Here is a 13,646-nt window from a genome sequence, read left to right as displayed (position 1 = left end):
TTTCATTTTTTCGATGGCGGTCATGAAAGCCAATGTTTTCACCAAATTCTTTCTGAAGCATTTCCTTGATGTTGCTTGACTTCTTGCCACTGGGGTCAAAACCAAAGTTTCTCAGTAAGGCCTTATAATCAGACAGCAGGCTCTGTGGAGTTCGCAACTCATGCTCTTCGAGCACAACCAAGTGTACATGTTTGAAGAACATCTCTTGTACTTCAGAAAGACGAATATCTTGTACATGGAGCTGACCATCTTCACTGCTTTTTGATGGCGACACATACTTCTTCCAGCAGGACCGGTGATAGCGGATTTCTGCTGCAAAGGGATCTGGGATTGCATATATAATTGTTAAGATGTGATCACGCATCCTGATGTCTTGGAAGTACACTGTATGTGCCTTGAATGCATACCAGGCATCCATCGTTTGCATAATATGCCATCTGTCCCTGGTGGGGTGTTTTTCATCTTCCGGCTATCATGCACTATACGCAACAGTTTTTGTCATGTATCACCCCACTTGCTGCTCGAGATAGTCTCTGGGGTCGTTCCACAGAACAGCTAGCAGAACAGCTACTTTCTTCTTGGAGTATCTCCTCAGCTGCCAAACTTTTGTCTCGTCTATTTATTGCCAGCTGTGTATGACTTTTACTAGAAAATGTAATCTTGGAAATTTTATGAAAACATTTTTTTTGTGGTCCAGCATCCCAATTCACATTGTCGTATACTGTTCCAAACCTATCTAGATGATGCCATTGCTGTGCTAAAGTCTTCAGATTGTCCCATGATTCAGGGGTAGTGTTGGATTTGTTTTCATCGCAATGTTCACCACAGAGGATGCACTTGTGGCTTTCTTCACTCTCCTCACGTCTCCTTTTTTACCTTTTCCCTTGGACGACATGGCTATGACTCATTCAAGGATCTCTGTAATAAATGAAAAGTGTGTTAAAACGTAGTAACATTTCAGTTTACTTAAAACCGATGCATCTTAACTATTCAGGGTGTCTTCCTGGTCTTCTTCGTTGCAGTCAGCTTGCGGCCGTCTCGGATTTTTCTGCAAAAATGATTTAAAAAAAGCATTTTTAAAATTCTAATTCTTACACTTAACAAGATATTATGCTGATAAATGAAATATTTGACCTTAAAACATATGTTTAGACCCAAAAATCAGACATGTAGAACCAAAGATATGCAATTTTTTAATATACTGGAAGCCGTGTGGTGGCCATTTTGAATTTTCGCGTCTGGACAAGTTTGCCCACATTTTCACGTGGTTCACCCCAGCTCATTTTAATCGGCACCTTCAAATTGACTTAAATCAACCTTCAAACCTTGGTCCCGGAAAAACGGTCACGGGACCCTATTGTGAGAACTCTACTATTATATTTAAAGGGCAACCCAAATGCTCAAACCACCTTGACACTAATGTTAAAGTCCATAAATTTGTGATTAAAAGTTAATCATCTTATTCATGCTTGGCCGTGACGTCGCAGCACAAAGGCAGCCACCATATTATCCGTATTGTCTCCAGATTATATCGTGGTATGATTTAACTCGAGCGGCTATTTATATATTTATTCCCCCTACCCCTCCCCCCAACACAATCCCCCATCAACCATCACTCCACAGTACCCACCACCAACCCATGCCCCCCCCTGCCATCTCCATCCCTTTCCACACTCCATAATCAACCATTACCCCACAATACCCACGACCACCTCACATTCCCTCTCCCCCCTAGCACCACTCCCCCTCCACTGGGGCAGGACATCCCCACGACACAGCACGAACATAACATGACATGACGTGACACGGCACGGATACAGCACGACTAAAGACACAAATGACATCCAGGGAAAGTATGAAATGGGATGATCCTGTAACATACAAGACGCTTGTTCAGCCTGTAAAGGTGTGACAAAGCATTTGTCGCCCATTTTGTCCATGGTGTCGGAGTGTGCCTGGGCGGTGTCAGCTGTCAGGCGATGATTGATTGGTATTTCTGCTCGAGTGATATGAATGATTTATCCCTTGATCCAAAAAAAATATATTTATCCCTTGATGCAAACTGTCAATTGAATGGCAAAGCAAAACCTACCAGTCTGTAGTGAACATACAACCGGCGTCTTCATCTTCACTTCTCACAACTCCATCTTTGCTAATGCCATCTTGGTCTGAATCGCTCGTGCAAGGCTCGAAACAACATGGCTCCATAATTCCCCCAAAAGCGTTTCCATCACTAATTTTGTCTCCACTGGTTTCTTTACAATCTCACTGATCAGTTTCAACATACCGAGAACCTTCAGAGTTGTTTTTGAGTGGAATCGGTATCAGAATCCGAACTGGAAATACAGTACACTCTTTCTCTATGTAAAACTGCCATTTGGATCAAGGTGAGTTCCTGGTGTGACGTCGCTGGTGAAATTGAAAATCAACAGTTTTTCGACGCTGTGATTGCAAAAAACTTCAATTTTTTTTTCGCCCTTCAAGTTGGATCGTGATTAAGTATTACCTCCGCCACTGAAGGTGAAGGAGGGAATGTTTTCACCCCTTTGTCTGTCTATTTGTCTGTGTGCAGGTTGTCTCAAAAAGTTGTGGACGGATCTGGATGAAATCTTGTGGACAGGGTGGGTGTGTGACAGGGACGACCTGATTAGATTTTGGTGAAGATCTGGATCCGGATCCGACTACTAGAATTTTTTGTGATTCCTCACCATTGAGAGATAGGGCCAAAAAGGATGTATAGCACGATATCTCAAAAAGTTCTGGACGGATTCAAACGAAACTTGATGGACACAGATGTGTGACAATGAAGAATTGATTCAATTTTTGTGAAGATCCAATAGTGGGGCAACTTAGCATAACAATTGTACATTTTGTGAGGAAAGCACTAAATTTGGCACACTAGTAGCCTTTCATAGTATGAACAGATTTGGATATTGTGCCATCTCAAAATTTTTGATGGCAGTGGAAAATGGCTGCCACAGCCATCAGCGGCTGAATTTGAGATGGCCCAATATCCAAATCTGTTCATAATATTGTTGTGGTTGACGAAATTCGCACACCACCATTCAGGTCCCTTAGGTGAGATATCTCCGTAAGTATATGTGTAGTTAGGCCCAAACCCGTTGTCTAGTGGGAATACATGTCATTCACTCGGGCTGCGACTCTTCAGGATAGCCGTTTTTCTTTTCCTATCTTTATTTTGGACCAGCCACCATTTCTACCACCACCAACCACGTCTCAACAGTCATCACAACATCAACCACCCACCACAACGCCGCTTCACCACAACAGCCACGACCTTTACCGTCACACCTCGCAACCGTCGCATCGCCACCGTTCTTGCGCCGCTTGTGGGTACCGGTACTGGACTCGTGCAGGGCGCGCACCGAACAGCGTGTACAAAAACATCACAGACTTCCCGCAGAAAAACGGATCAAAAACGACTCGCGCCCACTTTTGTTCCGTCCTATCGGAGAGCGTGGGCGATTTGGCCCCGCCTCCAGGGCGTTGGAGTGAGGATGCTATATGCAAATTCATGGATCAAAAAGCGTTCACGCCCACTTTTCCTCGGTCCAATGAGGAGCCAGTTAGAGAGGTGAAAGGTCGAAGGCAGGGGGGGTCGAAGGCGAAGCCACGGGGCTTATATAAGCGGCTGCGTTCGTCAGTAAAAAGGTAGTGGTGCGTTGGAACGAGAGTTCGGAGTTCAAGAGAGTCGTCGGTGGAGCTGGAAGGAAGTTCAAGAAAAGAGAGTTGCGCGTTGGAACGAGCTGCGCGTTGGAACGAGCTGTGCGTTGGAACGAGTTATCGGCAGAGCTGTGGAGAGGTGGCGGCGGCGAAGACGGACGAGGGGGTGCTCGCGTCGGTGCCGGGAGCTGAAGGCGGGAGGCCGACGGCGCGACCTGGTCGAGGTGGAGACGCTCGTCGCGGGACCCGAGACAGAATAAAAATCCTCCTTCCCCCGAGCATCAGCAACCCCCTCCTGTTTCCCCCCGCGCTGAGATAGTGCGACAAACGGGGCCCCTTTTCCCACCCCCTACCAGACACTGTCCGCGAGGCCCGCGGAGTTGAGGCACCATCGCCACTTCGCGTCTCATCATCAGACGGGTAGGCCCGACCCGGTCTCGGCCCCAGGCCCGCCTCATCCTTGAGGGTGTTCTTTTTCTTGGTTTTGGGTATGTGTTGTCGGCGCCGTCTGTGAAGTAGAATTGTATAAGTGTTGCCGTGTGCTCGGTAGTCGGATAGCTCTGCATTGTGTCTTCTGTTTTACATTTGCTTTTTGTGTAAAATTGCATTGTGTTTCTTTTCCTTTTACATGTGCTTTTGGTGGAATTGTATATGTGTGCTTTCCGTTCATCGCGAATAAATGTGCTTTATGTTGAACTGTTTTCCCGCTTCGCTTCGTCTTTTCTCTTATTGAATCTCCATCTTACTTCACGTAAAGGGTTGGTCGTGGGCTGAAACGCCCGATTAATTAATCGAACCGTCGAGGCCGACGAATAACACCGCTCGGTTATCCGATAGTACGGAACGGGTCGCTTAAAGTGGCCCGTGTCCGAAGTCGACCTGCGGCGAGGTGCGATCGCCCGGTCTACCCTCCGTGTGGGTACTTAGGTAGGTCGAATTTGGCGAGCAACCCTATCCCACGCGGGAGCCGATTGGCTCGATCGCGGTGAGACCGAAAGGTCCACCCGTGACTAGTTCCCGGCGTTAGTCCGAGAGGGTCACGACTGGATTGTCCGTCCGGTGGGCGACGTGCCGCGATTCGAGTTACGTGGCCGTCTGCACGCCGGCGGGCGCGAATCCGCAACAATATGATTGGCTACTAGTGTGGCAAATTTGGTGCTTTCCTCACAAAATTCACAATTGTTATGCTATATTTAGCTAAGTTGCCCCACAACAAATCTGGATCTGGATACGAGAAATATTAAATTTTTTTAAGCGACTCTTCACCATTGAGAGATGGGGCCAAAAACGATTATAGAGCATATTTCAAAAATATATTGGGCCAGATATGTTCTTGTGGATCGGGCATTACGTGGTGGAGGTATGTTCTCCACTGAGTGTTCTTCCAGTTTTAAATGGTTTTCAGGGGGAAAAAAATGTTTGTTTGTGTTTGGGTTCCCCTTTAAAGCCTCAGTTGGGCACTAGTTGGATTGGTATATTTATAGTTTTTTACTTTGTATTAATGACTGATATGGGGGAGGGGGGCAGTATTTAATTGCAGAGTAAACATTCCATTAATGGTTTCCGTAACAGTGTGTGGTCAAAGGTAAAAAGTATTGTTTACTTGCACATCTTTTTCTGCACCATTATTGTGTCACGTGAGCATTCACTGAGCATTCTTCTATTTTGCAGCGCAAGGCGATTCACAATCTAAGTTTCATTTCTTGACAATCCTCAAACAGCACTGTAAATCTTTTTAATCTTCAAAGCGGTTGATAGCATCGCTTACCGTGGCTTGACCATACACTGATAAATCACAAAATCTTATAAATCAAGAGAAAAATGGCAGACATTGCTTCGGAAACTGGTGTCATTTTCTGTGAGGTGGCACTAAAGTGCATGCGGCCACTATAAAGTAAAGCATTGTGGCTGAAACTCGATTCATGGGATGGTAATCACAAACTTGTCAGAAAATGAAATGAAATACCTTGAGGAAGCTCACCCCTGGTTAAGCAAACAATGCGGTTCACAAAACTTATGTCAAAGTATTGCAGGGGAAAAGAACCGCGGTGTAAGAAAATTTTACCCCAGAGTAGGCATGTGTCGTGTGAAATTGGTATTTGTGTTTTTGTTTCACCAACTGTTATATCATTTGTGGCGATTTAATATGCTGACGCTACAGCGTACACAAATTGGCACTGGGACGTGTTCGGACAGGTAATAATACAAGCTTGTTTTATTTTTATATAAACAATAACCTGATAAGATTATGCAAATTTGATGGTTGTCAGCTCTGCAGAAATACTCATCACCCTTTGCAATCATGGGCCCGATGCTTACAAGCCAGAGATCTACGGGCGGTCCATCATCGTCGAAAACCACATAAATCGTGAAGGTCATCGCCAGTACAAGCTGAAGAGCGTTGCAGGTGAGACACATCTGTGAGATCATTTTTATATATATATATATATATATATATATATATATATATATATATATATATATATATATTTATATTACATTCATGCGCCCCTTAACGACATTCCGGGCAACGACGGATCGCATATACGACGGATCTGCCGCTCTGAAAAAAAAATGTAGCTTTAAAATTCCTATCGCCGAGTGATGGAGCCGACGTAGCGCTGCCAGTCGTATAAAAATAGCACGTACAATTATGTACGCTGTACAGTACATCATACTTCATAATGATAATAAACGACAGTGTGGCCCTGTTATAATGCGATCGTTGAGGTCCATAAAATGTCATCGCGAAAAAAACAGGGTCGTGCTAAATCGGGATTCAAGGAAATCGGCTTTCAAACTGAATCAATGTTTGCACGTTTACCTTCTCGCAAGTAAATTACCTTTGAATTGAAGAATTCCACGAATAAATCGTTGTTGCAGTCAAAATTAAAACACAAATTTCTTTTTGGTGAAGCTTTTCATGTTGTTAAAACAATCGCACTGTTCCGAAAATATATATCACAATTGACAGGAGCTAGTTTCTTCATTTATAAATTATAACATCGATGCAGTGATTACGTATTTATAAAATCCAAACGCTATTTATTCACCTTTCTATAATCGATGCGAGAGGAGATTGTAAGCTGCTGCTAACAACACCGATGGCCGTCATGAACAGCACAAAGGTAAAACGAACGCGTCTTCCATCTCTTGGATGCGTGTTACAATTGCCGACAGTATTCAGTACAGTAACATGCTGTACAGGATTGTATCCGAGGAGCAATAGGCTACACCATATAGCCGAGGTGTGTAATTTTGTGCAAGTACGATGTTCGAAAACGAAAAAAAAAAATGATGTTCACATAACTACGACGCGTTTCTCAGAACGTAACCCCGTCGTTGAGTGGCGCATGACTATATGTATGTATGTATGTATGTATATATGTATATATATATATATATATATATTATATATATTGTTACGAATTTGGGAATTCGATTGCACACAACATACAATTTCCTTTAGTCACCTATGTCGATAAGTGCTTGTTCCCTTTCACCTTTCATTGTTTAAATAGCTCAGCTTTCATTGTTTAAATGTTCAAAAATCGATTAGATGCGCTGCGGATCGATTTAATAGTTAGGGAACGAGCAATGGAGACATCCCTCCCCCTCTTCTACGAAGAGGAAGAAGAATCCTGCCATCCTGTGACTCATGACTCAACAACTCCCTCCCACCCATGGTTGAGCGGGGGGGGGCGGGGGGGGCGGGATAGAGCACGAGAGCATGAGTCACGCCGGGATCGGGGGAAGGGCGGAGAAGGATAAGAGGAGATCTTTTTCTTTTGTTCAGGGCAGAGTTGGAGAAGGGAGTTGAGAGTAGCCGTTTAGCAGACCGTCGGGTCCTGCTTGGCTTGCGTTAGGGTTGAGGCCTTCGGAAGCTTTTTGCTTCGGCTGAGGCCTGGCTCGGGAGGAGGCTTTTTGCTTTGGTGGTTCAGTCGGCCTTCGGCTTCTGTTTGGCTCGGGAGAGCTTTTTGCTTCGAGTTGCTTTGTTTGGAAGAGAGTTGAGCTGGTCGCTCGGCTCGAGCTGCAGAAGGTGGCTTCTTCTTCTTGGTTCGTGGAGCTCTTTGTTCTCCATTTTGGTTCCTGGCTTGGTGCGACTCATCCACCTCTTCTTGGAGGTGATTCCTCGGGGAAGCGACGCATCGGCGGGAAGGATCAGCGCCTCGTCTCACCAGCACGTGTTGAGAAGCGTGGGAGGATTCGCGGGAGCTCGGGAAGGATCGCGGCTCGGCGATTTGATCCAGCTCGCTCTCGCTGGAGCGCGGGTCCGAACAACTTGAAGACCACACGAGGTGGAGAGGTTCGAGATAGGCTCTGGGTTTCAGCTCACCTGTCCTCCGAGCTGGAGCTCGTTATTAAAGGCCTCTGCCACCATTTCTTGGGTGTGTGTGTGCGTACGTGTGTCCGTGGGCCCGTCTTATAAGTAGGAACTGCTGTTAAGTGCAAGTGACTGTACATAATAAGTAGACGGTTGTAGTTCTTTTGTTGTGCTTTTGTTGCTTGTATAGTTGCATACGTGTTTTGCCTTGTTTAATTGCATACGTGCATTATTATAATAAATGTCCTTGTGTGAATGTAAACCTGTTCGTTGCATCCATTCCCTCATTGAACTGCCCCATCTTGCACTCGGAATATAGTTGGTTTTTAAATAGAATCAGGTCCAGCGAGGTGTGGCGATAATACCCGCTCAGTTATCCCAGAACGGAACGGACCGCTTAAGCGGTTCGTGTCCAAGCAGGCCTTCGCAGAGGTATGGTCCCTCGGTAGGTTACCTGCGCCGGGTACTTAGGTATATCGATATTCGGCGATTGACCCTATTTCGCGCGGGTAGAATACGGACTGGCCCGTGGTGGGATTAAAAACCCACCCGTGACTGGTTTCTGGCGTTGTTCCAGAAAGTCATGACTGGATTGTCCGTTCGGTGGGCGAAGCGACCGCTATTGGTTAGACGCGGTCGTTCGCACGCTGACGGGCGGGAAGTCTACAACACTGATGTCAGGAGTGGGATAACAAACTCTCCCGCCTCCAACAAAATTAACGGAACCGGATCAAGGGTGTGCGAGGCGACCCTCCAGATCCATTAAAAAAACATGCTTTTAAATTATTTCCGTTAAGCAAGATGGCGCTTCAAGGCGAACGGGAGCAGGGGGTAATGGATGGAGAGTTAATAGAATCCGTGGTCAAGGACGCCATCGCCATACGGGTTGGACCAGTACCAGAAGGTTGGGAAATACGGCAATGCAATGCATCTGGTTCTCCTTTTTATTACAACCCCACCACTAATTGTAATCAATGAGAGCAGCCTGTGCAGGAACTTTTCCGGGAAGCAACATCAGAGTCGCAAGATGGCGGCGCAGCCGTACCTCATCGCGGCACGAGGCGTGAGCGGGCCGCTATTAATAGCGCAACGAGCCGCACTGCGCGGCGGGGGAAGCGCTCCCGCCCACCGGTTCAAGCCACGGGGGCATGGCAGGCAAGGCAGGGCACCGGCGCATACATGGGCAAACTTCATGAACGAGTGTCGAATGCCTTGGGGGACTGGAAGTGTGGTGAGAAATATACAAAAGAATTGCATTTGTTTGCCATTAAATTGGACGCGATACGGCGGCGCGCAAGCGAGGTTCAGGAGGATTGTGTTCATGGGGAGTCACAACAATTGGCCGATGCGCAGGAACGAATTTGGGAGCTGAATGAGGAATTAGCCAGCACAGTCGAGGAACTACATAGGGAAACGACGGAAGTAGATTGGTTGCGTGGGTTTTTGTTACAAAAGGCGAGCGAACTGAATAAAAGAAAGGAGGAGCAAATTAGTATCTCCCGGGACAGGAAAAACTTGGAGGAAGAACGAATGAAGCAGGAAGGAGAAAACAACGAGAATGGAGAGGGAAGAACAAGAGAGATGGTGGAATAAAAAACAAAAAGAACACGAATTGGAAATTCACCAACTAAAGGAGAGTAGCAAGAGAATGGATGAAATGAGGAAGGAAGAATGTGAAAGAGGTGTGGAGATGAGAGAGGAATTAGAAAAAAAAGCTTCTGAGTTACAGAAACACCAAAGCAGAGAGAGAGAGAGAGAGAATTACAAAACGAACTGAGGATGTTAAGAAAGGAAAGAACGAGAACGGAGAATGAAACGTTAAGGAACCACACTGTGCAGATCGAACAGTTAGAAGCAGAAGCAAGATTAAAGAATGAGATGCAAGAAAGAGTATTGAAAGAAACGATGAGATTGGAGAATGAAGAACTTGAGAGACTGTGGGGTAGAAAACAAAAACAATATGAGTTTGAAATTAATCAACTCAAGGAAACAGCAAAATTTGAGTCCATGGAGATGGAAAAGCTCCGGAAAGAAAATGAACAACTGAAGAGGCTCAGAGAAGTAGAACGACTCAAATGGGAAGGAAAATGGAGCGAGGAAGAAAAGGAAATAATAAAGGAGGTAGTGGTGACAACGACAGAGACGCAGGAAATCAAAATAACAGAGACACGGGAGATAGAGGAGAGAGGGGGTGAAGTGGACGACACAAATGATGAACACACACACATGGAGGTAGTGAGGGACAATGGAGTTGAGCTTGAGGAATGTGTTGGGACCCGATGCAAGCAGCAGGATGGCCTCCTTCAGGAACGAGAGGAGGGACTGTGCCCCCTTGAGGAGGATCGCGACCAGGTGAGTCTGGTCGAGCTTTGCGAGTTAGAGGGGGCGAGAGCTGTGAATGGGTGCACGCGGAGTTGGAGGGGTATGGAGACCCCTGGAGCGCTTGAGGTAGCGCAAATCCCCAGCATGGTCGTCCCGGTGTGTGTGTGGTTACTAGTGTGGCGAAATGCGTGCTGGAAAGCACGCATTGTGTGAGTAGTTAAGTGTGTGTGAGTGAAAGGCGGTGTGTGTGTGTGTGTGTGTGTGTTGTGTGTGTGTGTGTGTGTGTGTGTGTGTGTGATGGCGGTTAGCATGCGGGAGACCGCAACCGCATGTCCTAGTGTAATGGTGAGGTGTGTGAGAGTCGTGGCACGTGGGAGTTTGTGCGCGAGAGTGCGAAGACGGCGGTGCCTGACGAGGGACAAAAGCCGTGTAGCCGCCGTAGTGGTTTTGAGGACCGTTCCGGGTTTCTACAGCAGCGAGCGCGGGGTCTGTGCTGTGCTCCACACGAGGCCGCCACGTGCGCGGCTACACGAGTGAAACCCGGTCCGGAAACGCACGCGGTGGATGTTAGCCGATCCCGCGGACGGACTGAAGGTAGGCTGGATAGTGGTTTTGGACCGGACGGGTTCTCCACGCGAGTGTGATTGTAAAGCTCCGACGAGCAGAGCACATGTGTTGGCGTGGGTAACCCCTCAAACGCGGGGCTTGCTTTGGGATGCGCAGTGACGTCGTGGCTGCATGGATGAAATCCGGCAGAAGGGAATCCCTGCTGGATGTTTCCGTCCAAGAAGGGACGAGGTGCGTGAAGCGTGAGCAGCTGCCATGACGTCACGGAAAAGAGCGCAGGTTGCGAGTTGCCGCGCTGGTGGGCGCATAGAAAAAAAAATAAAGAGAAAAGCAAGCCTCGCCACTTCGAGTGGACACGAGCCCCAGGCAGGGGGTTGAAGACCCCCTTGCTTAGGGGGCACAGGAACTACTAGTTGGAGGATGGGTTAGCGATAGACCGGCTTCGTGGGGACGTGAATTGTTCCTCATGGAGCCCGTGGAATGGATTAGTTAGAAGGATTTTCGTTTAGATTTAGGAAATGGGAATTTTTGGAGACATGGACAGACTGGAAATGTGTTGTGGAGACATAGCTTAGCTACTTAGAGTAAATGGAACGTGCATGAGTTTTATGGGATGACGAGGGAGCACGAGTTAGTTAGGGGATTTAATTAGGAAGAATGTCAGTGTGGAGTGTTGGTGTGAGTTGTGAAATGGAAAGTGTACAATGAGTGAGTATGGGAGAGCAGGCCCAAGTGTGTGAGTGTAGCGAATGTGGTATGCATGGTGCGATGACTGATTGGGGGGAGGAGTGATTCCCACCCAAGTGACCCCGGGGTCAGTTTAATGTTAGCTCGTGGGTTATTCAAATTTACTAACAGGAGATTGTTTTGTTGGTGTCGAGAGAAGGCACGAAACCCGTTTGGAGGGGTGCAAGAGTTCATGGACCGGCTGGGAACGTGGCTGTGGAAAGGTGAGTTTTGTTTCGTGGGCACCGGACTAGTCGGCCAGAGTAGGCCAAGGGCCCAAGAGGGGCCGGGATAGTGTATTGGGCACGGGCGACCCGTCAGAAAGGGACCCGGGGCATCAACACGCCACTTGGGCATCGGAGGGGGACAATGCCAGAGAGGGCAACCCCCCGCGTTTATAGGGAGCAGCTAGGCTCGGAGGCAGCCTGCGGGCCTGGGGGTGCCATGGTTAGAGTTCGGCAGAGGGGGAGTTCCTGCCAGTTGAGCCACGCTGCCCAGCCAGGAAATTGTGCGAGGGCACGAATGAAAATTTGAGGGCAAGGCCCAAATTTATAATGGACACCAACACAGGCGACGGGAATCATGGTTTTTAGAACCGATAGTTTAAAAGGTGTGAGGTGATTTTGAAAGCCCCGGGGTAGTTTCGGGTTAATAAATGTTTGGGTAGTTAGAAGATGTACCCTTTCGCACCACCCATCCCTTCGCTCGTTGTAGGCCCCTGGACCCACCTTGGAAGATTGCTGAACTCTGAGGAGGCCATTCTGAGACTTTGTTGGGCCTCGAGACAGGACGCAAGTCTCTCCCTTTTTCCCTCCAGAGAGGGAACGTCGGGGTGGGGAGTAGGCTCGGTTGACAGGATAGGTTAGCCGGACAATGACGATAAAGGGGGTTAGGGAGACAATTATAAAGAGGGGCAAAATTTTGTTGTGTTTTGTGGCAAATTAAGGGCGTGGGTATGGACGGAGACAGGCAAAGGCGATAGAGTGGGGGGAGACAGTAGGCTAGGACCGAGCCCGCCTTCAGAGAGGCTGGCCAGCTTCACCTGCCGGCTTGTTGTGCTGCAGTCGCCTGTGCTGCATGGGCTTGCCTTGCCATACCTTGTTTGCCTGCCTCTGCCATGACCCCATGCCTGCTAGCCCTTGTTTGCATTTGCCCCTGTGTCCATCCATCACCATATGCGCCAGGACCATCCAGTTTTGCAAGGACTGCCCTGCAAGCAGCCCGTGCAACCATCATGTCCATTTGTTTTTGCGACCATCTCCATCCATTCCCCTGCATCAATGAACTTTGAAATGACTTTTGCCTTTCCCCTTTCACGGATCACAAGTCCTGGGCCATGGTTAAGTAATGGATAAGTTAAGTGAAAATTGTAAATACGTGGAACCTCACCTGCATGTTTGTTTTGGCGCCGGCAATTTTAGTTAAGTTGTCTGAATGAATCTGAGAGTTTGTTTAGTTAGTTACGCAGCGCATTAGGTTATTTATTTTTGGGACACAGATAAAGAAATGTCGCACTCAGGGATCCGAAGGTAGAACGTACTAGGGGAAAACTTACACATGCTGATCACACGAAAATTTGACGACTCTGGACGAGTCTGTAAAAAGGGGAGGGGGCAGTGTTACGAATTTGGGAATTCGATTGCACACAACATACAAGTTCCTTTAGTCAGCTATGTCGATAAGTGCTTGTTCCCTAGATAGCTCACCTTTCATTGTTTAAATGTTCAGAAATCTATTAGATGCGCTGTGGATCGATTTAATAGTTAGGGAACGAACAAAGGAGACATCCCTCCCCCTCTTCTGCGAAGAGGAAGAAGAATCCTGCCGTCCCGTGCCTCATGACTCAACAACTCCCTCCCACCCGTGCTTGAGCGGGGGGGGGGGATGGAGCACGAGGGCATGAGTCACGCCGGGATCGGGGGAAGGGCGAAGGATAAGAGGAGATCTTTTTCTTTTGTTCAGGGCAGAGTTGGAGAGGGCAGAGCTGGAGGGGCAGAGTTGGAGAAGGGAGTTGAGAGTAGCC

The 13,646-nt window shown here is 47.6% G+C and overlaps 1 protein-coding gene across 9 annotated transcripts in view; it reads left to right on the top strand.

Annotated features, from left to right (window-relative positions):
- The window catches only part of SMC6 (structural maintenance of chromosomes 6), a 157,237-nt gene that overhangs the window by 17,372 nt on the left and 126,219 nt on the right, over positions 1-13,646 (top strand). For 7 of the 9 annotated variants that reach the window (XM_085846620.1, XM_085846621.1, XM_085846622.1 and 4 more), the window contains one exon: positions 5,955-6,091. The exons of 1 other annotated variant lie outside the window; for it this stretch is intronic. In XM_085846620.1, coding sequence (XP_085702746.1) covers positions 5,955-6,091 — 137 coding nt within the window. The remainder of the gene's footprint in view (positions 1-5,954; positions 6,092-13,646) is intronic. One more of the 9 variants, XM_085846626.1, reaches the window with a different exon arrangement.

The sequence above is a fragment of the Eptatretus burgeri genome, chromosome 11, assembly GCF_056783735.1.
Source record: "Eptatretus burgeri isolate ZD-2024b chromosome 11, Ebu_testis_v1, whole genome shotgun sequence".
In the NCBI taxonomy this organism is placed as follows: Eukaryota; Metazoa; Chordata; class Myxini; order Myxiniformes; family Myxinidae; genus Eptatretus; species Eptatretus burgeri.
The sequence above is the reverse complement of the archived record's forward strand: the minus strand, read 5'-3'. Positions and strand labels throughout refer to the sequence as shown.